The 26,074-nt window shown below is 44.2% G+C and overlaps 1 protein-coding gene across 3 annotated transcripts; it reads left to right on the top strand.

The window, feature by feature from the left end:
* Positions 1-162: 162 nt before the first annotated feature.
* LOC147205042 (ubiquitin-associated protein 2-like) lies at positions 163-25,044 on the top strand. 3 transcript variants are annotated; one of them, XM_086111402.1, is made up of 29 exons: positions 163-237; positions 2,384-2,532; positions 4,624-4,701; positions 4,777-4,887; positions 4,976-5,135; positions 6,295-6,372; positions 6,539-6,599; positions 6,774-6,853; positions 7,231-7,283; positions 8,386-8,435; positions 8,523-8,709; positions 9,267-9,516; positions 10,131-10,268; positions 10,648-10,787; positions 11,433-11,665; positions 11,743-11,980; positions 13,121-13,160; positions 13,223-13,343; positions 13,990-14,047; positions 14,138-14,357; positions 15,897-15,988; positions 16,067-16,114; positions 16,215-16,293; positions 17,271-17,471; positions 17,552-17,722; positions 21,677-21,784; positions 22,085-22,158; positions 23,244-23,435; positions 24,365-25,044. In XM_086111402.1, exons 2-29 carry the CDS (start codon positions 2,428-2,430, stop codon positions 24,458-24,460), a joined length of 3,462 nt encoding a protein of 1,153 aa, XP_085967528.1. In that variant the 5' UTR covers positions 163-237; positions 2,384-2,427; the 3' UTR covers positions 24,461-25,044. The 3 variants fall into 3 exon arrangements, with proteins under 3 accessions (XP_085967528.1, XP_085967527.1, XP_085967529.1); XM_086111401.1 differs by having other exon boundaries at positions 16,064-16,114; XM_086111403.1 differs by lacking the exon at positions 21,677-21,784 and having other exon boundaries at positions 16,064-16,114.
* The last annotated feature ends 1,030 nt before the right edge of the window (positions 25,045-26,074 follow it).

Here is a 26,074-nt window from a genome sequence, read left to right as displayed (position 1 = left end):
TCAATAACAAAGTTATGAAAAAAAACGTGCTCAGACTTATTTTTGTCTGTTGACCCACGTGATCCACACGGCTGTTGCCCGATTGGCGGGGAAAACGCTTGTTCCGTGTTGTTAATTTGCTATTTGATCAATAAAGCAATATGAAAAAAAACGGAAAAGCGTTTCACAACGGTGAACAACGGCGCGGTGGGTCACGTGACATCTGCTGCTGCTGATCTGAGCGAAGCGTGTTAGCAGGTAAGGAAACTGACACTGAAGAAGGTTATTTTTAACACTGGAGTTTTACGCTTAGAGCATTAGTTTGAGGGAAGCGACCGACACAAGAGGTTTCGTGTTGTCTGTCATTTAACGCCTGGATAAAACGCAACGCTCGCCTGCGTCGTATCCGGATTGTCTGAACAGGCCGTTCGCATGCCTGGCTAGTTTGGGGCATTTTCTCGAAATGTGCTATTTAATATTGTTGTTCGCAACATATTTCAATGTAAACCTCTTGTCTTTTATATACTAAGACGTTTAAACTATTTGTATCAGGTAGAAAGTGCTGTCTTGGGTCACGCTTGTTAGCTCACCTCGAGCGTTAGCTTCCGTTGACTCTTAATTGACTCGCGGCGTTGATAATAACGCGAGTTTTTTTTTGACGCACTTTTCTCAAATATGTTGTTTTGTTATTATGTTACCTCCCCAAAGTGATGAAGTCGATTCATCTCGACATACGTGTGGATTTTATCGATACTCTAGTTTAATTTCGAGCGGGGTATCGTGGGAGCGTCGCACGCACGAAACAAAGACAGAGTTGCGGCTAAAAGCTAAGCTAAGCGAACGTGGGCATCAGCCCGCTGCGGCTCACATTTGTTCATAAACACGCTTCCTTTACATACATTAACTGCATACCGCTATAAATAAGTGTAAACTTGATACCACATCTAACAATATCCCTTAACTTCATTTGTGATTTGTTTTCGTGTCCAACGTATCCTGCCAAACGACCATTTGGTCAAGTTTCTATGCGCTGCATTGCTACTTATACACGTCGAATTAAAATTGAGCAAATTGAATTATTTTAAAAGTGCTTGCTTGCTGGTCAGTCATAGTGTTTTTGTGTGGGTGACAGTGTGGAGCGGGGTGTTTGTAAGATGACACCTCGACTGTCCCCTCTAGAGTTCTATATTTAACCCTAGGAGGTAGGTGGGTGACAGATGGAGTTATACTCTTACATGGTATACTCCAACGCCCCAACCCACTTGCATATTTACTTGAAGGGGACATGCTTTAGAAAGTTAATGTTTAAGTATGCAAGTACAGTAAATGCTTGTTTATCATGGGTGTTGAAGATCACTCTACAATAATTGAAAGTCTATGTTGAGAGGCAGGATAAACCTTTCAAAACATATGTTTCTGCTCCCGCACAACACAAAAAGACAAGGGGTCCAGAGAAATTGAGGTTTTTTTTGTGTTGGGGATAAAACTGCCTTTTGAGGAATGCTATGTGATGTGTGATGTCACCTTTAGAAAATCTGGTCCAAGGCACCTTCAAATTTGAGTGAAACGGTTTAACCTCATAATCTTTCAACATTCTCCTCAATCGCAGAATGAATTGCAATTTCCCAGGGGAAAACTGTACAGGAAAACCTTGCCTTTAGTCGAGGTTAGGGATCAAGGTCCTGCGCAAATTGCAGAAATGTACATTTGTAATTTAATCACTAAATATACAACTAATTGTAATTAGCAACGTGACAAGTGGCCACCAAGTTTGTGGAGTTCTCTTTAAAAAAGCAAAACATGGAATGGTTGAACACTTAAGGCGTCTCTAAAGTCCCCTATGACAAATAAATTCACGAAAATCAATTGATTAGTACTGTAAAGTACACAACCTATTCTTTTGCTCACACTGCTCTACTTGCGAATGATTTTCCATTTGTGATTTGAAGTTGTTTTTTACTGCAAGTTACACCCTTTGCAACATCCCGGTAATTTTGCCACTGTTGAATTGGAGAATCCCTTGGAATTTCATCCCGTGTGATCATAAATGGTGGATATTTTTAACTCATTAGCCAATCAGAAATGGTTCCCCAAATAGCAGATGAAATAAAAGAAGAAATTTTGGGGGAAATAAGAGACAGGTGTCCAGTAAAAGAAGTCCATTTTTCATGCCATGCTGTAAATGAATATAATTGTTGTTCCTTGTGGTATTTTGTCAAAAGTGTGTCCCAAAAATGTTAAGACAACTAGGAACTGTTTTAAATCGTGATAAACTTCCTAATACAGCTTCCTTAATTGTAATTAAGCACAATACCTTCATTGTGCTTTTGAATTGTCATTATTTTAATCTCAGTGCTATTTTCCAGGAGCCTGATGATTCTCCCTTGTCTCTCTCTGATTTCAGATTTTTTTCTATTTTGTACATACATTGTTTTGTATATACTGTATATGATGACTTCTTTAGTCAGCAATCAAACCCGGGGGACACGGGACAGAACGCTGCCCACTCCCACCACCACCACACAAACCCCACCGCCACAGAAACACATACAGGTTAGTGGTTAAAGAATTGTATATAACGGTAAACAATTTTGCCAACAGCTTGCATATTCTTTTTCAAATATATCAGCTGGTCTATATGGTTTGGTAGCAAGATACTTCTCTGCCTACGGCGCAATAAGCAATTCTTTGAGCACGAGGAGATATGATCGGATTTTAGAATGAATAATGCAGCGACACCTTTTTTGCTCTGTGCCACTACCTTGTACGGCTCCTGCCGCTGTTGATCCATGTCTGTTGTGATGCCATGGTGATGGCCGAGACACATTGACTGATCTTGTCTCCCACTGACATCAACAACACTTACGCAATAGAATTTTCAGTTGGATATGCCAATATCACATTTCTTTTCAAGTCAACTTTGTCGAAAATGCTTTATGTAAAACATACAGCACAGATGAAATTTCTTTCCTCTCAAGCACAGTGCAACCACAGGAGAGAGAGGAGCCGCTGCGGGTACCCGCGCCGCCATCAACAGAACAGTTAACATAAAATGACAAAAAAAATACAACAACACATAAGACACAGTTATGCAATCTTAACCACTTTTTCTGCATACACTTTGTTGTTTGAAGCAGTTATAGATGAAAGAGGAGAGAATCAAAGTGTCCTTTCACCAGTGGATCAGACATGCTAAAAATGTGCACACGTCTGCTACAAGCTAAGTTTGAAAGCAAACAAGAAGCTGTAGCGTCCATTGACGAAAAAAGAGATTGGCTCACATCTCCTGTCCCATGTAAATCTGCTAAAATTCCAAGCGGAGACTCCCAGTTCCACATACGCATCGGTGCTCTGAGCTGACGCTCCATGCCGCTCATCGTCGACTCCACAAGCCATCCATCCGCAGACTGTCCAACAGCACTGACATTTCCGCTGAACAAAACAGGGCTGTGAAAAATGCTGCCCATTTCAGGTGCAGAAAAACACACCCCGCCCGGTGCTGTCCGGCAACGACAGTCAAATGGTGCCGACATTCCTCCTATTCAAAATCTGTGCTGGTATACGCGTGCTGCCGAGAAGGCCCAACCACCAAGCACATATTCTTCTCCTTTGATGAATGTCGTGGCCCAAAAAATGGTGAAAACAATCCACATCAGGTCCACACGACGTAACAACAAACACCATGTGACAAAACAAAACAAAACACAATACAAAATATTCGAGAGCTGCAGCCCTAGTTGCATGCATGATGAAAATCACAAAGCTAAAAACAAATGGTGTACAAATTTATTGAAAAATAACTTTCAAACCTGAATAAAAATAATTGGGCATTGGGATTTTTTTGTATACAATTATTTGAATTGCGTTGATTCGATCTATTTTTTTAAAATTCATTTTGATACTTTTTTAAAAATTGTCCAAATGCTTGAAATTTCTCAACTGTAAATATTGTCAGATTGCTGCAGTATTCCATGATAGCGGTAGGGGAACGCGAACACAAGCCTCTTAAATGGCCCTTCCTCAAAGAAATCAATGCGAATGCCACTACACGGTCCTACATTAGGCATGTAATAAGCAATGATGATTGAGCAATAGGATACAACTCAAAATATTGCATATAAAGTTAAAAGGAAATTGTTGATTTTGTAACATTTACTAAGTATTATAAGAAGTCATAGTTATAAATTGGGCATTAAAAGGAAAGACAGGTTTTTCTTTGTCATTGTGTTATTTGAAATTTTGTGTGTGGAGTTGTACTTAATGTAGGTACTCCTGGTATTGGTACCCTGTATGCTTGAGTACTCGAGTGAATACTTGTGCAGGTATCAGTCTGGAAAAAAGCGGTATCGAGCAACCCTAGAGCACGGCGGGTCCACTTCCTTTCTCTTACCAAATATTTTCTCTCTGGGGGACCTGTGCACTGAAAGTGAATGAAGTTTACGACAATGAATAGTTTCATGATGTTTGGTAGTCTCGTACATTAGCATACATGACTCTTCGAAATCCATGCGTTGGATTGTTTGACTCGAGTAGCTCTGCTGTTTTCTTCATGTATTCCAATTAATCTTATATTTTGGAATAATTAGTTGATATTGTGCAGTAGTGCTTGTTGTTGTTTTTCACTGAAGTCTTTCTGTGTACCAGGCAACAGAAGAACAGATCCGTTTGGCTCAGATGATCTATGACAAAAATGACGCCGTCTTTGAAGACAAAGTCAAACAGGTGTTGTTTCTCTCTGTTGTCTGCTTTGTTGTGTGGAGTGTTATTGATGACACCATTTACTTTATACACTCGCAGCTGATTGAAGTCACTGGCAAGACTCAAGACGAGTGCATGGTCGCCCTTCATGACTGCAATGAGGATGTTAACAGAGCCATCAACTTCCTGCTAGAGAGCACTTCGGATACAGTGAGAGCCCACATCGCGTTCGCTTGTCGTCCATCTACTTGAATGGATAACACAGCTATTTTGTTTGTTTTTCCGTGCGTGTGATCAGAACTCCTGGGAGACGGTTGGGAAAAAGCGGAGCCTTGGGAAAGAGGGAGGTTCTTCAGAGGTAAAGGAGAGCCGCGAGAAGAAGGGAGGCGAGCGGGAAGCTAGTCGTGGGCGAGGGGGGGCCAACAGGAGAGGCCGCGGGATCAGCAGAGGACGCGAAGGTAAATGCGCGTGATGGAATTAAACGCTGACTTTGTAACGATAGCTTGCGTGTTTATCAAGAAGATTGAATTTAACTTTAAAATGTGGGGGGGAATGGTGGTACCGTATTTTCACTACCATACGGCGGACTGTCTTAAACGGTGTCGTGTCGGTTATGGGTATTACTTCTGTATTTAACGCATCCACAATCCATTCACAAATTGTGGCTTAATTTGCTTGATATTGCCTCCCAGTCTTAGTAAAGCTCACTCCCACACCGCTCTCAACTTCACTTTGGCTGTTTCTGTCCATTACCATGGCAACCAAGCACAGTAGTGAAAGCCGACTTCACGCGCCTTGTTGTGCGTATCGCTACTGTGCTGGTCCCCTTCTTCTCTCCGGTGTGGTTCACCAGGATGTCGAAAGTGAGCGCCACCTCGTCCATGTTGAAATGGCTGGGCTGGATGTGTTTGTAGGCAATGTTTTTGTTGCATTTCAAAATGCAATGTATGCTTTTCCGTCATCACTTGACGTACTGGCCCAAGCGGGTCTGCCGGAATGTGGGGATTGGTTGAGAGGACAGTCTGCACAAAATGAGTGTTTTTCCTCAAATGAAGTACAGGTAACTAATTTGCAATTTGCAAGACTGCTCTGCCTTAAAATTCGGGCCTTAATTGTGAAACATTTTTCAGCCATTTCGCCCAGCTCTACCTGTGTTAATAACTACTACTTAAAACACCAAAGTTCTTGCAGAGATGTACTTAAAATAAACTCTGTTAACCAGATTCTTAATCATTTTAGCGTCATTATCGTGTAAAATACAGATTCCTTTTTCCATTCAAAAAGATGAAAGATGCAAAACTGCGTTGTCAAATGATGTGGTTGATATGTTTAGTGTCAGAGTTTTGTGCTGGTTCAACCCACAAAAAAAAAGTTAGGCGTACCACTGCAAAAGGTTAGTCTAGAGCCCTGCAAATGGCCCACAGTTGAATGGCATCTCCTGAAACGTGAACAGCCTCAACGTTGTACTGTTGCAATAAAGCTGAAATTTTATGCAGAGTTGTCCAGTCGACTCTGATAAGTGGTCGCCTTGCTATGTTGTGCGTGTCCATGCTTGTGTTTTTTGGCAGTGTGGACATCTTGCTCATCCTGTTCCTTTCGTTAACTCTCTGTTTCCAGGTCGTGCCGAGGAGAATGGCTTTGAGGTGGTCCCTGCAGAGAGGGGGGGAGACCGTGGACGCAGAGGACGAGGCAGAGGTAACTCATTTTCGAATGCTTTCCATTCACATTCACACCTACAGACAATTTACAGTCTTCATTCTACCTACCATGCATGTTTTTGGGATACATTAATCACCAGCCATTACAACAGCTGTGTAAAACCTGTTTTAAAAACCTCTCGAGTTACTTTCTGTTTTTTCAGGGCCAGGCGGTCGTGGTCGTGGAAGAGCAGCTGCAGGCACCAGGTTTGCCCAGGTTATGGGGTAAGAACATGTGCTCAGCACTCATGAATGTTATCAGAGGTGGTGATGTTTATTACAAGCACATATCTAAATTGTGAAAATGCAGAAAAAAACTTTCTGAACCTCTTTTTGGAAATGTAGCTTTTCAATGGTAATTTCATCTGTTTGGTCACGTCTATCTGCTTCCTCTCTCAGCACCTTCAATCCTGCCGATTACGCGGGCAGTCGCCACGGGAATTGGGACAATGATGCCAACGAGACCGCTGAGGCACCTGGTAAGGAAGAAATACCTGGTATCAGTATTCACCCATTCCTGCCTTGAACAATGCGTCATAAATTGCCTGAAAATGTAAAGGGAATAACTGCAAAAATAATTGGAATATAAACCACTGGAAATAATGTTAACTACATATCTTTTTGTGACATTTTCTAACTTCATTTGTACTTTTAATAAACTTCAAACAACCATTTATTTGGCTGAGTCGCCTCACTCAGGAGTTGCAATGCACTTGAATGGACTGTGCATTTCCCCAAATGCATAAAATTAGTCCTAAAACAACCATTGCATTTAGATGCGCGTGGCGTGCGGCATTTCCTGTTAGTGAAATTATTACAGAGTTGCATCATTGAAATGGCTGCTGTTGTTTTTCAGCAACATGGGGAGGCAACCCAGAAGATTGGACTACAGAAGACTGGAATGAAGATGTGAGTGGACTCTATACCATGATAATTAGATTATTTTCACGGCCATACGGTGCATCAGTTACGGGTGCTATTTCTGTATTTGGCACATACACAAGATGCATTGTATTATTGGACGCAGGCATGGTAAACCGTGTGCTAGTTTAAACAATACGATTGTATGCATCTTAGCATATGATTTTAAAAAGGGAGCGAGAGCAAAACTGAGTTTGGTTGTACTTTATTAATGTATTTAACAATGTACTCAGAGTTTTTGATCAATCCTCATGAGATCAAATCCATCAAAGTCCTAATCTTCTGTATCTTAAATAAACAGCTGGGCAAGTTCACAATCAAACACCCCAGGTTCCCTCGTGTCATTTTCAGAGTCAGTCTCATTCCCGTGCGAATGTTGCTGCACCCCGGTTGTCCTTGCTTGATTGGCGTTGTTTCATAAAACAAAAGCGCCAAGCACCATGGATTAGTTGATTTTGAATGCTCTTGTGGCTGCTTGATTCCTATGGTTTAAGGCAGGGGTGTCCAAAGTCGGTCCTCAAGGGCCGCTGTCCTGCCTGTTTTCCAGCTCTCCCGGCTGCAACACACCTGATTCAAATAATCAGGAACGTTCTAATGCTGCTTCAGAGCTGGCTGATCATCTGAATCAGGTGTGTTGCAGCCGGGAGAGCTGGAAAACAGGCAGGACATGGCCCTCCAGGCCCGGAGCTGGACATGCCTGGTTTAAGGTGTGCTCCGTACGCGTGTCGTAGGTGCCATTTTCGGGATATTGTTTTGCATAATGCATGTACCGGCACCAACTGGGGGTGTGCCTTTCGTGTCCTCTTTCAAAGCCACCCTTCCCACTTTAACGTGAGCATGCTGTCCTCGGTTATGTCCGCCTTTCCTCTATATAAGCAACATGTCGGTATAACATCAGTCTGTCAAATGGGCCGTCATTAAAGTCACACAACAGCATTCAGATTTTGGAACTCGGTGCATACACAAGGCAACCCGCATTATTAAGTGCCCCGCCCAAAATTTCAGACTTCAATATTCATCTTGTGGTCGTGAAAATCCGGGAGATATTTTTCATAATTTAGCTGACTATTTATATATTGCTTCTTCGCAGTTATCTGAAACCAAAGTATTCACTTCCTCTGCAACTCCGGGAAACCACAAGTGAGCCCTCCCACTGACTTGGTCTATTTAGAACATTATTTAATTGAACTATTTTTTAAATGCTCTTGTATATTTCTTTCTCTCTAGTGTGGACCTGACAGGACTCCTGCCAAAGCCTGGAGTCTCCGTGGAGTCAGACTTGGTCGATGGACCCTCTGCCGAGGATCTGGGCCAAAGCCTGGTTTTCACCAACTCCCACCATAATGGACGCACAGCCACCCACAGCTACGCTCACGCTGCCTCTGCTAGCACCACCTATGCGCACGCCGCACTGGTACATATGAGCACACCATCAGCCATCTGACACTGCTGCTTGCCAAATTTGTTGATTTGATGTACGCGGTAGTCCAAAACTAGGTATTAAGTTTATTATCTTTTCATCACAATTACTTTATGAAAATTTAATCTGGTAAATGTTCAAAGAGGCCATAATAACAATTATGCAATTATTCAATAATATTTTAACTATTAAATGTGTCGCAAAGGAAGGTTTAGGATTTCACCCCGAGGTTAAGATTTCAGAATAGGGGTTGGGGTTTAAAAGTAGGGTTTTTATCTTGTTAGGATTATGTTTCAAACCAGGGTTAGCGTGTTTATTAACCCTTTAATGTTTCAAGTTTGGGTGCATGTGTTAACCTGGTGCAGACTCTAAAAGGTGCACTGAACCCCTTCCTTTTATACCATCCTTGTTCCATTCTCTTTTTCCTGACCTGGCTAAATGTGTTTGTGCGTGTGGTTGCGCACGCGTATGTCGGGGTGGGGGTTAATTTAGAATGCGTTACCTGCTTTCGCCTCAACCTGTATTTATATTATTTTTTTTATCATGCTCAGTCTTCAGTCCCAGGTCTTGGGTCCCTGAATGCACCCAAGCCGGCACCAGTCTCTGATGCCAGGACAGCAGATCAGCTCAACGGGCCTCCGCTTGGTCAGAGAGCAAGTCAGATTCCGGCTGCTCCTGTGACCATCACCGGTAGCGTTTCCAAAGAGACTGTGCCGCCTGCAGTACCCGTACCTGCCCCAATGCCCTCGGTCGAAATCAAACCTCAAAGATTGGACAACGGACCATTAACTGGTCTAAACAGTAAGTTATGCCACTTTTCCTTTCGCCCTTTCTTCTTGGACCGGCACCACACCGCACGGCATCCGTTGCTTTTCCATCACAAATGGGCACATGATCACCTAAACTGCAAGCTTGCGGTGCACCATTCACACTTGCAGCGTGGTGAACTCTCTGCCACTATTTTTAGGGTAATTCAAAATATAAATTGCCGTTGTATGATGCCACAACATCGCGAAGTACAGTGCATCAAATGAACACAAGCTTTCATATATAGACAAAGCTCATTTCCGTTTTCAAGACACTCATTGTCGACAGTCGCCATCAAGACAAAAATACATTGTATACAGCATACCTATATTTTGTTTTGCAACAATATTGAACCATACTTTTCATTTGTACGGTGGATGAAAGTGCTGTTGTGATTTCCTTGAGCCGGATGCAAAATTCGCCACGAGCGCTCATCTATTCTGAATGGGGCACTCGCTCTCATTCATTTGGCGACCTCTGAGTCAACGGCTCGTCATCCTCATTCTGCTGCATCTGAAGCCCTCTGCCGGCCACCAAAACCCACAGGCAGTAGGAGGCGGGTTCAAATGCACATCTCTTTTGAAAGAGTGTTTCATTTTTTTCTGTAGTGGAGATGAAGCTTCAGCCAGAACCCTCTGCGGTGCTCAGCCAGCTATCACACAGGCATCAACAATCTTCCATCCTTCCCAACTCGGAGCCTCTGCTTCTGTCCCATTCACACGCCCCACAAGTGCCCACACCACCAGGTACGACTGCATCTATGCTGTACACAATTTTCTACCCACTAGGGCTGAACCTACTATCATTTTGGCATCGAAATCTTGATCTCTGCGGTAATTTTGTGATCATCAAAACTGCATTTACTCATCCCGCACTCGGTTTGAAGCTGTTAAGTCTCTGACAAATATATAGTGAAAAAACATCTTTTACATTTATGTACAAAGAACATGTAAATGGCAAAAGTTTTTAAACGGTTAAAAATAATTTTTATTTATGCACTATTGCATCTTCATACATTGTGGCAGGCAGTATTGTGAATTGAATCCTTTCCTAAAATCATTCAGCCCGATTAGACACCATTTTAAATGTCCAATTAGATTCCAGCTCCCTTTCTGTATACTTCAGGTCACGAGTCGTCAGTCATGCCTGCCAGAGATGGAGCTTCTCCGGGAATGAAGCTGCCTGGTCTGGACCCTCCTATTACAGAACCACCTCCTATGCGACACCTCAAGACGCAGAAGCGCAGAGTACCACCCCCATCTAAGGTGCCCCAATATATTTATGAAGAAGGTTGTCGAGTCAAGAACCCCCTGAACAAGTGCATTTCCAATAATACCTATAAATCATGTGCCTGGTTTGAAGTTCTTGATTTAACGGGTATCAAGGTAAAGAACGACATGCCATGTTTGTACAGCAAAGATTAATTGGTCACATGGCAAAAGGGCACTCCCGCTTACCGCTGTACTTGTTTTTCAATTTAATTTCGTTTGTTTAAATATTCACTGTGCAATTCACCAAAATCTAAAAACGAAAAAAGCCTTAAATACTTACGTCTTTTAGCTCAAGGTGCTAACAAAGCTGACGGAAGCTGATGTTTCGGCTTTGTTCGTGTTTTTATACGTCATACTTGGATGGTATAGTTCAGGGAACCAGCTAACCTGTTTTCCGGGGGTTTTCACTTGATCTTGGACATACAGGGGATTTTGACAATACGACTGCGCTGGGATAGGTTAATAGACTATGGCACATTTCAACTTAATAAATTTGTGTTACTTTGCCACCACTGTAATGCAACAGCGTCATAAACAGACGACCCACTGATTCGACATCTATGCCCATCTTGCAGCTGCATCTATTGTTCCTTTTAAATAACTTAAATATATATTAAAACCAAACTTCTTTGTCCTCAGATTCCCTCGTCGGCAGTGGAAATGCCGGGCTCGTCTGATGTCTCAGGCTTTAATGTTCAGTTCGGTGCACTGGACTTTGGTTCTGAGGCAGCTGCCGTCGATGTGGCCCAGAAGGAGTCTTCCCGGGAGCAAGCACCATTGGCACCTTCAGCGGTGGCAGCACTGTCCATCCCCACTGCTGCCATGCCCACACAGCAGCCGCAGAGCTTGTTTTCCAAGCCTGCACCTGTGAGGTGTGTGTGACTTTACTGCATGTATGAGGATGTTACAACTGTTATTTACCAAAATTCCCTCCATGCTATCCGAACAGCGAACACATGAGCAGCATACCCACCATGCCAGATGCTGGCTTCCCCTCGCCGTCCTTGGGCTTACCCAGCACCACACCCTCGGCCTCCCTTGGCCTCCCTGGTGTGGCCCCACAGCCCTCCTCCACAGCACCAACCCCTGGAAAACGGGTGGAGAGTGCCGTACCCAGATCGCTGCCTCCCCACCTGGCCTTCGCTCAGAGCAAAGAAAGCCCGCCATCTGTTGCCGCGCCCCTCACAGTAAGGCTCGAGCAATGGTGCCCAACATGTGACCTGGCACATTCGTATGCCATGGAAAATTATCCAGTTTCACTTAATTAGTCAAATTATTTTCCATAATTTCCGGAATACAAAACATACCTAATAAAAGCTGCAACAGCTAAATGTAGCCAAATAAATACATTTGTACATATATTGGCCACTTGGCATTAATAGCCACTGAGCTCCACTTTATTTCATGAGATGTTTGGAAAGAGAGACACACATGGATTTTTAAAAACATTTATGTGCCTTCAACACTGTTGGTTCCCTCCTCCCTCAAACAATAGCGAATGCAGCTAAGTTATAAAGTGGCGTCCCAAAACCTCTCGGTCTCTCTCTCTTGTCACATGAGACTGATTCACCAACAAGCTTAATCACACACCAGTGCACATAAGGCCGTGGCAATGCAGTCTTTGGAAAGCCATTTATGTGTTTGGTAAATTGCAGGGGATGTCGTCTGTTGCCAGCGATGGTGGAAGTCAGTTGTCAAAAGAAGAGATGGATGTTGCACTGAAGAGATGGCTATATTTATGTCACTCGTTCCGTAGCTCACTAAGCTCAACTTAAAATTCTTATTTTCGCTCTGCTATATATGATTCAAAGTATTCACACGCACACTTCCGCATTCCGCTCCTCCCGCGAATGTGCACACTTCAACCACACACAGCAGATTCAGTTTGAGGGCGGACTCGGACAGTTTCATTCATCCACTGTGTTCTGTTTGGTAATTTCATTGGCCAGATGTGACAGGGCTATGGGTAAATCTATTGACGGCTCGAAACTCGTCAGTAAAAATTAAATGAACCTCCTCACATTTAAAGCCGCAGTGTTCAAAGTAGGGGGAAGCTAGTCCATAAAATATGGTACTACAAATAATCTTTATCTACACTGTATGCCAACTGTGTAGTGATGAAAGAAAATTTTATGCTCTTATGCTACGTGCCAGCAGGTGCAATTAACCTGTGTATCCATCATTTCTATTATACGTTTTTGAGATTTTGTTCCATTGCAAAATATGTGCCTTGGCTCAGCATCGGTTGGGGAAACACTGGGCTAGAGCGTTCTGCAACACACATTATGGAAATTGAGTGATTTTCATTTCTTTTTCATTTATTACAGAATGGTTACTGTGGCATGAAGGTGCAAAGCACACAGGATGGTAAGTTTTTGATGAGCTAACTCCTGTCAAATTCACATAATCAAAATCAATTTTTATTTTAGCCGTACCATCACAGAGAACTGTGAAAACAGAATCTCCGATGAGTGACGGTGGCCCCAGCCACCACACACCTTCCCCCACAGTTACCACCACCCACTCGGCTGTCCTTCCCTCGCTCAACAGGTAGAGAGGCTAATTTTTTTTTCGAGTGGGGAAATACAGGGCGTCCTAAAATTGTGATTGAGTGAAATATGAAACAGTCCAATGAAAAACACCAAGTATGGTGGCATGAGAATTTACAGGATTTTCCTGATTCGATTCTGTTTTATGATTCAATCTTTATCCATACTTTTCTTTGGGTGGGGACGGGGTCAAGGGGATGAAACAAGTAGATTACCACCCACTCTGTTTTATTTCTTAATTGCAAGATTTTTAGAAGTAACATAACCTTACAAACCCAAGAGTACAATTACACATTTTTGTACGTGTATGCATGTAAGTTTGTTCTACGAATCGTTTATTTTGCTATTTACAATTGATCAATTAAGCAATTATTTCATGAGAAATTAATGTTAAACAACTAATACTTTGGTTTCTCAAAAAAAAAAGCAAAATGGTGTCATATTACAGAACCCTAGAAAATATAAATGCTCAAGACTATATGTCACCCTCAGATCATACTTTGTCTTTGGAGGTGTACTTTTGTCCAGAAAATGTTGGTTAAACACCAAACTGGATCATTTGACAGTGCATGCTCACTCGCTCACTATTTTTAACAGGACAAGAAATGAAAGCTGACAAATGTAAATGCTCATAATTTGCTTTACAGCCAGGTGAGCGGTTCTCAATCATCTGGACTAACCCACACATCAAGTTCATCTCTGCAAGTAAGTATGAACTTCCCCTAACTTGAAACTAAATTATGTACAGGTCTACAAGTTTTAGCCTCATTCTTTCTTTGGCCATATTTTTCTTAGACAAGTAATGTGGAGAGCGTTGGGGGCAATCTCCACACCTTCTCCACGCCGTCCAGCCAGCCCCACAGTGCCACTCCCTTGGCTCCGCTGGCTGTTAGTAGTTCAAGCACCAACAGTGCTACGCACCTGTCTGGAGCCCCGGGACTGACCCAGAATGGCACCAATGGTGCTCTTTCAGCTGCAAACAGCCGCACTGCGCCCCTACTCACCACCACCGCTGGTAAGCTCTGCCAAAATTAACTGCTGTGCTGACTGTCTTGTTGTACTGTATTTCTTGGCCTCCCTGAAAATTTTATAATCTCCTTTATTAAAAATTGAAGCTGGAAATTAATCCCAAACTATGATCAGTAAACACTAATTGTTTCAAACTCGTATTACATTTCACTTTTCCGTAAAGGCCTTAAAACTTTGCTCCTCGACATACAAAAGTTGTCTCAAGATGCATCACTTCAGCATACTTCCTTCCCGCGTTGGCATTTTTCACTATACCAAAAAAAAAAATTCTGTAGTACAAGTACTTACTAGAATTCTGAGTTGTTGGTGCTCTTTTCAGCCATTGAAGGCCTGCAGGATGGTGAGAAACGGTGAGCGCACTGCAGGAGCTGCTCTTAGTGGGTGGGCAATTTTGCGAAGGGCCTACTTGAGAAACTGGTTGTGTGGAGACATCTGATAGGTGACCATTAACCCTGGTTGTAATAAGGACTATTATAGAGAAATGTTGAGAACGGAGGTTGACTGGGCAGAACAAATACTAGAACGTGAAAAGTACAACATTGTGGGAGCGATCACATTACTCTATGCCAGTGGTTCTTAACCTGGGTTCGATCGAACTGTAGGGGTTTGGTGAAACGGTCTCAGGGGTTCGACGGAGCCTCTGCCATACAGTTAAATAAAACAACTACTTATGTCTTGACAATTTATTTACTTTTTTCCTGTGTTTAATAAATGCATTTTTAATGTCTTGAATTTGTAAAAAATATATATATGTACCGTATTTTCACGACCATTCGGCACACTGTATTATTGGGCGCAGCCAGGCATGGTAAAACATACGCCATGCATGCACGCACGCTAAAAACATGTTAGCTTGAAACATATGGTAGCATGCATGCACGCTAAAACATACCAGGTATGTTAGCTTAAAGCATACAGTAGCAGCTAAGACATACGGACACGCTCTAAAACCATGTTTTTAAAAAGGCAACGGAAGCAAAACTGAGTTCGGTTGTACTTTATTTAGCCATTTTACAATGTACTCACGCGACTGGTAGCTGCTAGGGCGTGCCTTTAGCGTCCTCTTACACGCCCACCCTTCACTCATTGGCGACTGGTACCTGCTAGGGACATGCCCTGAGCGTCCTCTTACACGTCCACCCTTCACTCATTGGCGGCCTGTCGTCACTCACGTCCGCTGTTTCTCTGTATAAACAGTGTGTCGGCCAGAAGTGCTCTCAGTCAGGCTTTGGAACTCGGCGCATACACTAGACATGATAAGGCGTCCTGTCCATTTTGGAGAAAATTTAAGACTTTTAATGGTGCCTTATAGTCGTGAAAATACGGTATAGATTTTGTATTTTTCACTTAATGAAGGGTTCGGTGAATGTGCATGTGAACTGGTTGGGTTCAGTACCTCTAACAAGGTTAAGAACCACTGCTCTATGTCATTGAGGCATTTATTTGAATAAATGTAGTGTGGTACCATCATAAAAAATACATAGTTTGAATCCCAAAGTGATTTTGATTTTCTTTTTCCCCCCAGGTAAAACTCCCCCCAACTTGGCCCAAGGAGTACCCCCTCTACTAGCCAGCCAATACATTATGGGCCCTGGTGGCTTACTCCCTGCTTACCCGGTAACAATAAATGTCAACTACAGATGTATAATGAGACAAACATATTTATCTTGTCATTTGTGTTAACCCTGATAGCAGATCTATGGTTATGAGGACCTGCAGATGCTGCAGTCTCGCCTTCCTATTGTGAGTCTCATTTTGTATATATTAGAGAGAGCATATGAACAGCTAAAGGTTATATAGCATGGTGACGCGATTTACACTCGGTGTCTCTCCATCTATGCAGGACTACTATGGTGTAGCATTCCCTGGTACAACGGCAGCCATGGCTGGAAGAGAGACCCTGGCCAATAATCCTTACTCGGGTGAGTGGTGGTGGGTTTTCGCGGAGTCAATCTGGAAAAAAAAGTTCTATCGAAACGGAGCATGGCACCATCTTGTAGCATCTTAAGGCAAGAGTTCAACAGCAAATGCAGTGGTCCCTTACGGTTCTTCGTTCTCACCTCCGCTGTCTACTGTCAATGTAATATCTTTGCAAATGTACAGCAGCTCCTCATCATACAAATACAGTGGGTTCAAAGAAGCTGTTCATTAGCTGAATTTTTCTGAACTCGAAACACATTAAATTTCAATCAGGCACTACAATATGTGGTACCATGCTGTAACTCAACATTTAGAGAGAAGTTGATATGAAGACTGAGGAGGAGGTGAGAGTAAGTTATTGGTGATAGGCAGGGTTGTCATTGAAGTAATCGTTGCTGATAGATTTCTTTTCTTTGGTGGATTCCTCTGAGAGTGCTAAATTCAGGTGAATCTGCTTTGGTAGCATGGTTGGGGAGACAGATGCTGATGAAGGCTTTGCAGTGATTTTGCTTTGAACACACAGGCACAAACATAGAGACACAATTATTCCAGTCGTCAGTTAATTGTTGCGGCCACAAAATCAACCCTCCTGCTAACTTCAGAGACTGTTACACCCGCGCTGCAAGGAGAGATACCGACGCTCGTTCCTACCAACTGCTGTCAGGCTGCTGAATAAAAAATAGCAACAATAATATTATTAATAATAATTAAATGATGTGGAAAACAACTGTAAATAGCACTGCGATTTATCCATTTTGTATTTATATTGCACTTAATTGAACGGTGTTTGTTTGTTTTTTCTTCTTCTTTCTGCCTACATTCTTGCTGCTGGAGGCTGTGAATTTCCCCAGTGTGGGACAAATAAAGGATATCTTATCTTATCTTAACTTGATAATTGTGGAAACACAGTCTTAGTTTGCACACGGGCTCAATTAGCTATCAGTACATCGTTTGTTTGTTTTTTTCTCCCATTGTCCAGGTGAGGCGACGAAGTTTGGCAGAAATGACTCTTCGTCCCCGGCGCCGCCAACCAGCCTGTCCGCAGGCGGCGTGCAGTCGCAGGCCCAGCAGGCGCCGCAGGCCGGTACGCAGGGGCAGGGTCAAGGCCAAAGCCAAGCCCAACAGAACCAAAACCAGACCTTCCTCAACCCCCCACTACCACCTGGCTATGGATACACTGGTATAGATAGATAGGTGACTATAGGCTTCACACTCTACCTTGACACGTTTTTATTAAGCCGTAATTCGTGTGTGTGTCAGGTCTGCCGTATTACGCGGGCATGCCTGGCGTCCCCTCAGCCTTCCAGTACGGCCCCACTGTCTTTGTACCTCCTACTTCGGCCAAGCAGGCTACCATGGGCCTGGCCAACCCTTCCAGTCAGTACCACCAACAGCACCAGCCCACCTATGGACAGCATGCATATGGCACAGGTAAGGCCCACGACATGAAACAAACTTGGATTCTTTTTCCCGTAGGGCTGAACGATTGATCATTTTCGGATCAAAATTGTGGTCTCGGTTAACAGAATGTTGTGATCACCAAACCTGCATGTAGGGTGGAGTGTTTTTTAATTAAATTTTTAAAATTGTATTTTATTTTGCCTGTACATTGGGGTTCACACCGGTAGACGAGAGGGTTGCCTCCCTCCGCCTTCGGGTGGGTGGACGGGTCCTGACTGTTGTTTGTGCATATGCACCAAACAGCAGCTCAGCATACCCACCCTTTTTGGAGTCCTTGGAGGGTGTGCTGGAGAGTACTCCTGCTGGGGACTCCCTTGTTCTGCTGGGGGACTTCAATGCTCACGTGGGCAATGACAGTGAGACCTGGAGGGGCGTGATTGGGAGGAACGGCCCCCCCGATCAGAACTCGAGTGGTGTTTTGTTATTGGACTTCTGTGCTCGCCACGGATTGTCCATAACAAACACCTTGTTCAAACATAAGGGTGTCCATATGTGCACTTGGCACCAGGACACCCTAGGCCGCAGTTCGATGATCGACTTTGTAGTTGTATCATCGGATTTGCGGCCGCATGTTCTGGACACTCGGGTGAAGAGAGGGGCGGAGCTGTCAACTGATCACCACCTGGTGGTGAGTAGGCTCCGATGGTGGGGGAAGATGCCGGTCCGTCCTGGCAGACCCAAACGTATTGTGAGGGTTTGTTGGGAGCGTCTGGCGAAATCCCCTGTCGGAAGGAGTTTCAACTCCCACCTCCGACAGAGCTTTTCCCATGTTCCGGGGGAGGCGGGGGACATTGAGCCCGAGTGGACAATGTTCCGCGCCTCTATTGTTGAGGCGGCCAATCTGAGTTGTGGCCGTAAGGTGGTTGGTGCCTGTCGTGGCGGCAACCCCCGTACTCGCTGGTGGACACCAGCAGTAAGGGATGCCGTCAAGCTGAAGAAGGAGTCCTATCGAGCCTTTATGGCCTCTGGGACCCCAGAGGCAGCTGACGGGTATCGACTGGCCAAGCGGAACGCAGCTTCGGTGGTCGTCGAGGCAAAAACCGGAGCGTGGGAAGAGTTCGGTGAGGCCATGGAAGCCGACTTCCGGACGGCTTCGAGGAAATTCTGGTCCACCATCCGACATCTCAGGAGGGGGAAGCAGTGCACCACTAACACTGTGTACAGTGGGGATGGGGCGCTGTTGACTTCGACTCGGGACGTTGTGAATCGGTGGGCAGAGTACTTCGAAGACCTCAACTCCACCAACACGCCTTCCTTGGAGGAAGCAGAGCCTGGGGACTCTGAGGTGGGCTCTCCTATCTCTGTGGTTGAAGTCACCGATGTGGTTAAAAAGCTCCTCGGTGGCAAGGCCCCAGGGGTGGATGAGATCCGCCCGGAGTTCCTCAAGGCTCTGGATGTTGTGGGGCTGTCCTGGTTGACACGCCTCTGCAACATCGCGTGGTCAACAGGGAGAGTGCCTCTGGATTGGCAGACCGTGGTGGTAGTCCCTCTTTTTAAAAAGGGGGACCGGAGGGTGTGTTCCAACTACAGAGGGATCACACTCCTCAGCCTCCCTGGTAAGGTCTATTCAGGGGTGCTGGAGAGGAGGGTCCGTCAGGAAGTCGAGCCTCAGATTGAGGAGGAGCAGTGTGGTTTTCGTCCCGGCCGTGGAACAGTGGACCAGCTCTACACCCTTAGCAGGGTCCTCGAGGGTATGTGGGAATTCGCCCAACCAGTCTACATGTGTTTTGTGGACTTGGAGAAGGCGTTTGACCGTGTCCCTCGGGGAGTTCTGTGGGGGGTGCTTCGTGGGTATGGGGTACCGAACCCCCTGATACGGGCGGTTCGGTCACTATACCACCGATGTCAGAGTCTGGTTCGCATTGCCGGCAGTAAGTCGGAATCGTTTCCAGTGGGGGTAGGACTCCGCCAAGGCTGCCCTTTGTCGCCGATTCTGTTCATAACCTTTATGGACAGAATTTCTAGGTGCAGCCGAAGCATTGAGGGGCCTCGTTTTGGGGGCCTCAGTATTGCATCCCTGCTTTTTGCAGATGATGTGGTGCTGTTGGCTCCTTCAAACAGGGCTCTCCAACTCTCACTGGAGCGTTTCGCAGCCGAGTGTGAAGCGGCTGGGATGAAGAATTGCACCTCCAAATCTGAAACCATGGTCCTCAGTCGGAAAAGGGTGGAGTGCCCCCTCCGGGTCGGGGAGGAGATCTTGCCCCAAGTGGAGGAGTTCAAGTATCTTGGGGTCTTGTTCACGAGTGGGGGCAGGAGGGAGCGAGAGATCGACAGGCGGATCGGTGCAGCGTCTGCTGTGATGCGGACGTTGTATCGGTCTGTCGTGGTGAAGAAGGAGCTGAGCCAAAGGGCGAAGCTCTCAATTTACCGGTCGATCTACGTTCCAACCCTCATCTATGGTCACGAGCTATGGGTCGTGACCGAAAGAACGAGATCCCGGTTACAAGCGGCCGAAATGAGTTTTCTCCGCAGGGTGTCCGGGCTCTCCCTTAGAGATAAGGTGAGAAGCTCGGTCATCCGGGAGGGGCTCAGAGTCGAGCCGCTTCTCCTCCACATCGAGAGGAGCCAGATGAGGTGGCTTGGGCATCTGATTCGGATGCCTCCTGAGCGCCTCCCTGGTGAGGTGTTCTGGGCATGTCCCACCGGGAGGAGACCCCGAGGAAGACCCAGGACACGCTGGAGAGACTGTCACCCAGCTGGCCTGGGAACGTCTCGGAATCCCCCGGGGAGAGCTGGAAGAAGTAGCTAGGGAGAGGGAAGTCTGGGCTTCCCCGCTAAAGCTGTTGCCCCCGCGACCCGGCCCCGGATAAGCGGTAGATGATGGATGGATGGATTTTATTTTTGCTTTCCCCCCCCCCAATCCAAAGAATTTAGATAACTCGCTCTCCCTATAAATGTTGGTCTGAGAAGTGACGTCAGAAGCACTATCGCTAATTTGCCGGCAAAAACACACTTGAATAGGTCTGGTTTATTAAAAAGTGATCAGGAAGAACGGAAAATTTGTCAGGCTGGTTCAAAGTGTGCAGTCATTTATGTCTAATGACTTGATTGCTGAAAGCCTTGCTAGCGTTGTACAATACAGTGTTAGCGTAATAAAGTCATGGGGGTTTTTGTTTTTCGTTTTTCTCGCCCTTAATTAGCCATTTTGGGAGGGGACGGGGGGCTCAACAGTGGTTCACTTATGTGCATGTCAGATAAGATTGTTATGCATTTGTTTTTTGAATGATGGTAGATTTAATGCTTCAGATTTTCTTTTTTTTTCCTGAACATTTTTGTGGGGTGAATGTGCGCTATAACCTTTGTTTTAATAGTGCTCAAAAATGTTTGTCAAACCATGGTGACTGACGCTAAAACCGATTTTAAACAAAAGTATTTGAGCACAATGGTCACACGTGTTGGAATAGATGGTTTCGTCTCTGCATTCTTTTTTCTTTTTGGTTATTTTGACCATAAGCAAAACAACTTTGGTGTATTTACTGCAGGTAGGTGAAATTTATGTGCAGAATGACCAATTTCGGTGTGTTTCAGTGAGACGCCACTTAGCAAAAGTTAAATGGAAGGCAATTTGACAGCTTTTAGTCTGTTTGCCTTCCATTTTGTGGATTGTGTAAGGTTAACCTTCTACACTGCATGTGTGTTGGTTGTTGGGAGTTGGGCCCCTTTATATGCGCGTGTGTGTATTAGGCTTATACTGCATGCATAGCTTAACGCCTCCCCCAACACTACCGCAATCATCAACATCATCATCACCACCACTGTCACCGCTCCCTTGCAGAAGCCGGCTCAAAATAGACAGAGCTGCCATTGTAGTCAGGTTACCTTACTGCCTTTCTCCCCCCCCCCCCTCCTCTTCACCTCCTCTTCACCTCATCTGTCCTGTCTGCTCTTCTTTCTCTTCACTTCCTCTTCCTCCTCCTCCTTCAGCCTTTGACGACCTGTCTCAAGCCCACGCTGGGGAGTACAATAAGGGAGGGTACGGAGGCTCTGCCCAGTCTCAAGTCGCCAAGTCGGCGGGCAGCGGCCCAGGGAAAGGTACATGTGCCAACTATGCACGTGCGCTCACACACACACATCTAGTCAGTGGGCATTTAAAAAAAAACACACGAAAGAGGTCGCCGAGTGTGTGTCTGTGATTGCACGTCATTCACATTTGAAAAACGGCGTGCTTTCTGCTTGTGCAGTGCTTCAACTTCATTAATCAGCATCTTCTTACTGGCTGACCTTTCCCCACGACACCCCTCCCACCACCTACTTATTTGTTCAAATGACTTGCATCCATGTGGCGCTGACCTGTTTCCATTCGTAATGCCTGTCGCTCTCTTTTGCTCTCAGCACCTGGAATGTCTGGATCGAGCAGCACTGGAGGTGTACCTGACATGAGTGCATCCATTTACAGCAAAACACAGGTGACTTGTCACTTTTAGTCTGTTTCAAAAGAATTTGGTCGTAATACAATTGAACCTCCAATTATTGTGGGTGATGCCTTGAAACCCATCTACAATAGGTGAAAATCTGCGATGGGGAGATATTTAGGAATTCCTTTGCGCCTGTTCTTACTGTCTCCTGCGGTATTTTGCCATTTGCGGCAGGGCTCGGTCCTGCGAATTGCGGGCAATGCCGGGAAATAAAAAAAACGGAATTAATAAATTCCCTAATTAATACATTAGGGAATAAAGAGTTACAATTGGAAAAAAAACCCATCGATTTTGGTGTTCAGTGAACTTATAGCAGTCATTTAATGTATAATTCATAATTTTCCAAAGAAGAAAAGGGTTCTTGGGTTCTCCAGGGATGTAGATCTACCATGAACGACGAGCCCAAAACATTCTCATTTAAAATTCATTGTACATTACCCCCTCAAAAATAACTGGCTTGATTTGATCTTCAAAGAATATGAATGACTGTCAATGAGTTCTAATGAAAAAAAACTGCCCTTTCGACATCCTTTTTAATTTATATTTTTCCCTTTTTTTTTTTAACTTAATATTCACTGACACTTGGTTTTCATTCTTGAGATGTCTGGCATGAATATAGAGAGATGAAATGTTGTCCCTATTGCAGAGCCCTCCTTACAAGCCATGCTAAGTTTATCTCCTCCTCTGCATACCGTTTAAGATTGTGGCTCAGTAGAAATGTATTACTTCAACATACTTTCTTGACATCAATCTCTATTTAGACACGGATTTGGGTGCAGCTTTCGCTGCTTGAGGGTGCGAAAAATATTAATAGGCGAGTTTTCAGTAAATCGCTAGGGATAGGTTCCACAGGGGAAAGAACACAAATGTGTGGAATTACTGTATCACTCTTTTGTTCTTTAAAGAGAGAACATCATGTCAGCTATGGGAAAATGAGCGTCATCTGCTTTACTTAATTCCTGACAAGCAAAAAAGGTGTCCGGAACATTTCAGAGCGAGAGCATTCAATAGCCTAACAATGAAGCACAGGGGCTCTTATGTTACATGATGTTGTTTTGTTTTTCTTTTTAAACCAGTCCTTCGACAAGCAGGGCTTCCACACGGGGACGCCGCCGCCCTTTAGCCTGCCCTCAGCCCTTGGTGGTGCTGGGCCTTTGAACCCCGGGGGAGCGCCAGGCTATGCGCCAGCCCCCTTCCTGCACATTTTGCCCCCACATCAACAGCCCCATTCTCAGCTGTTACATCACCACCTCACACAGGACACCCAGGTATGGCCCAGAGGACACAACGTTCATTATTGCCAAAAACAATAAGAAATTGTGGACTCGTCAGACCACAACACACTTTTCAACTTTGCTTCATTCCATCTCCAATCAGCTTGGGCCCAGAGAAACCAGTGACATTTCTAGATGTTGTCGATATAAGGCTTTAGCTTCAAGGCTTTAACTTGCATTTGTAGATGTAGCAATGAACTGTTATCCCACAATAATTTTCTGAAGTGTTCCTTAGCCCACACGGCAACCTCCTTTACACACTGATGCTGCTTTCTAATTCATCAGAGATTTCTTCATATTCTCTGAATCATTTGATGGTAATCTGGATTTTGGGATGGGTATCAAGATCAGGTACCCAACTGAATTAAAAAAAAAAAACTGGAGTATCAATAAGCACCATCCTTAACGATTCTGTTAAAGGCCTTGGACAAACTACTCAAATTAATTTTCTATTTATTTAGGCTATATGAACGTTATGTTGCACCTTCTCTCTAAACTTGTTTCTAACTAGTAGTAAAATTAATATAATTGTCAACGGGCCTTATACCACGATCACAGGTGAGTAGTCATCTTTCCACTCCAGCATCATGCGCGGAGGGCCTTCCTCTGCCAAGTCAGTGGCTTCGAAGGCTACGTGGAGTCTTTTTCAATATAGTGTGCAGCCCTATAGGTATTTTGCATTTAAATATGTACTTGACTCAATCATTCCCAATAACATATGAATGTCTTTTAAGAATCTAAGACATTCAATCCCAGGTACATATTATATATATATATATATATATATATATATATATATATTTTTTTTTAATTTCTTCACATAATGGGGTAAAGCAGGGCCCGAATGTGCCAGTCAGTGTCCTCGTATTCATTCACAGAGTCAAAGACTTATGAAGTGGTGTGGTTTTTGTCTGCCTCTCCAGGGCGGTCCGGGTCAGCGCAGTCAATCAAGCAGCATGCAGCAGAAAAGCCAAGGCAGCAAGTCTAGTTACGGCAGCTCTCCCTACTGGGGCAACTGAGGATTGCTTCTAAAACACCACACCAATAACCCATATTCCTTCCTCTCCCTTTTGTGCGCTCAAATCAACCAAAAGGAAAGACAGACACACACACAAAAGCAACCATTCAGGCCCTCCCCTCACCCCCACTTCCATTAAGTCCTCATAATGGTTCTCTTCCTCCGCCGCCTACAAATTGGTTGCTCTTGTAAGATATTTATGTATGTATTTATATAAATATATATATATATGTAATAGTATAATTTGATGATGTGGGTTGCTACATTTTTTGAGGGACTTTTTCTGGTTAAGTTTTAACACTGCAGGAAGAGAAATTACAGGAAATAGAAACAAGCAGAAAACAACAGCACTGATTGAGATATGAGGACTGTTCTGATGGGGGCGAGGGACATAACCACCACAACTACTGCGTTTTTTTTTTTTTTTTAATGTACATTACACACACAATCCATCCCATCTGCATTTTGTAACTTTCCCCATCTCTCGTGTCAAAGACGCAAACCGCCCGCCCAAATTTTATATTTTAATTTAATTTTAATCCTCATTGCCCTCCAATTAAAGGTTCTGAGACATTGAAAGTTCAACCTGTCTCCTGTTCTTTATTTACTTTGTATGGTCCAATGGAAAAAAAAAAGGCACAAAACGTTTAATCTTCATCCATCCATTTTCCGAACCGCTTGATCCTCACTAGGGGGGTGCTGGAGCCTATCCCAGCCATCTCCGGGCAGTAGGCGGGGGACACCCTGAATCAGTTGCCAGCCAATCGCAGGGCACACAGAGACGAACAACCATCCACGCCCACACTCACACCTAGGGACAAATTAGAGTGTCCAATCAGCCTGACATGCATGTTTTTGGAATGTGGGAAGAAACCGGAGCACCCGGAGAAAACCCACGCAGGCCCGGGGAGAACATGCAAACTCCACACAGGGAGGCCGGAGCTGGAATCGAACCCGGTACCTCTGCACTGTGAAGCCGACATGCTAACCACTGGACTACCGGGCCGCACGTTTAATCTTTGAATCGTTTAATTGAGCCACTGATTGCCAACAATGTTGCAATTGGAAGCTTTTTGTATTTTGGTTTTCTCAGATTTTTTTTCCCTATTCTCCCGGGTTAATATTGGCATATATTTATCTAAATATCAAAGATGGGCTAAGATAAGTTGCGAATCATATTTGAGATGTCATCCTTGTTTGGAGCATTTTGTGTGATCATAACCATTTTTTATGGTTGCAATTATGCTCTAAAATGGTGTCTTTTAAAGTAAGCAATTGTTTTTTTTAGTGAGGTGCTATTGGCACACGACTTAGCAGAAATCAATGTCATCAAACTAATTGCTCTGATCATTGGGTTGGCATCAGTTCTCAGGTTTTTTTTTAAATGTTTTAGGGGGTAATGGAACGTGTAACTCAAACTGACTCCACCCTGTCACTCGTTGCTCACATTATCAGAAAAAAACAATAGCAATGTATTTAAAAAAAAAAAAAGTTTGTTCTTGACAACTTAGCATTGCAGCTACAGTAATTTGGACATAAGGGCAAAAACTTAAACAGTCTTGCTTTGCAACCCTGTCACTGTAATTAGATTAATATTAAAATAAGATTTAAATAA

This window comes from Hippocampus guttulatus, chromosome 5, assembly GCF_054856545.1.
Source record: "Hippocampus guttulatus isolate MCC_2025c chromosome 5, RoL_Hgut_1.0, whole genome shotgun sequence".
Classification (NCBI taxonomy): Eukaryota; Metazoa; Chordata; class Actinopteri; order Syngnathiformes; family Syngnathidae; genus Hippocampus; species Hippocampus guttulatus.
Note: the sequence above shows the minus strand (reverse complement) of the source record. Positions and strands in the feature narration are given on the sequence as shown.

Coding starts and splice junctions, on each gene's coding strand:
- LOC147205042 (XM_086111401.1), top strand. CDS start 2,428: ATGATGACTTCTTTAGTCAGCAATCAAACCCGGGGGACACGGGACAGA. Junction 10,788..11,432: donor GAGTACCACCCCCATCTAAG/GTGCCCCAATAT, acceptor CTTTGTCCTCAG/ATTCCCTCGTCGGCAGTGGA. Junction 14,048..14,137: donor CATCAAGTTCATCTCTGCAA/GTAAGTATGAAC, acceptor TATTTTTCTTAG/ACAAGTAATGTGGAGAGCGT.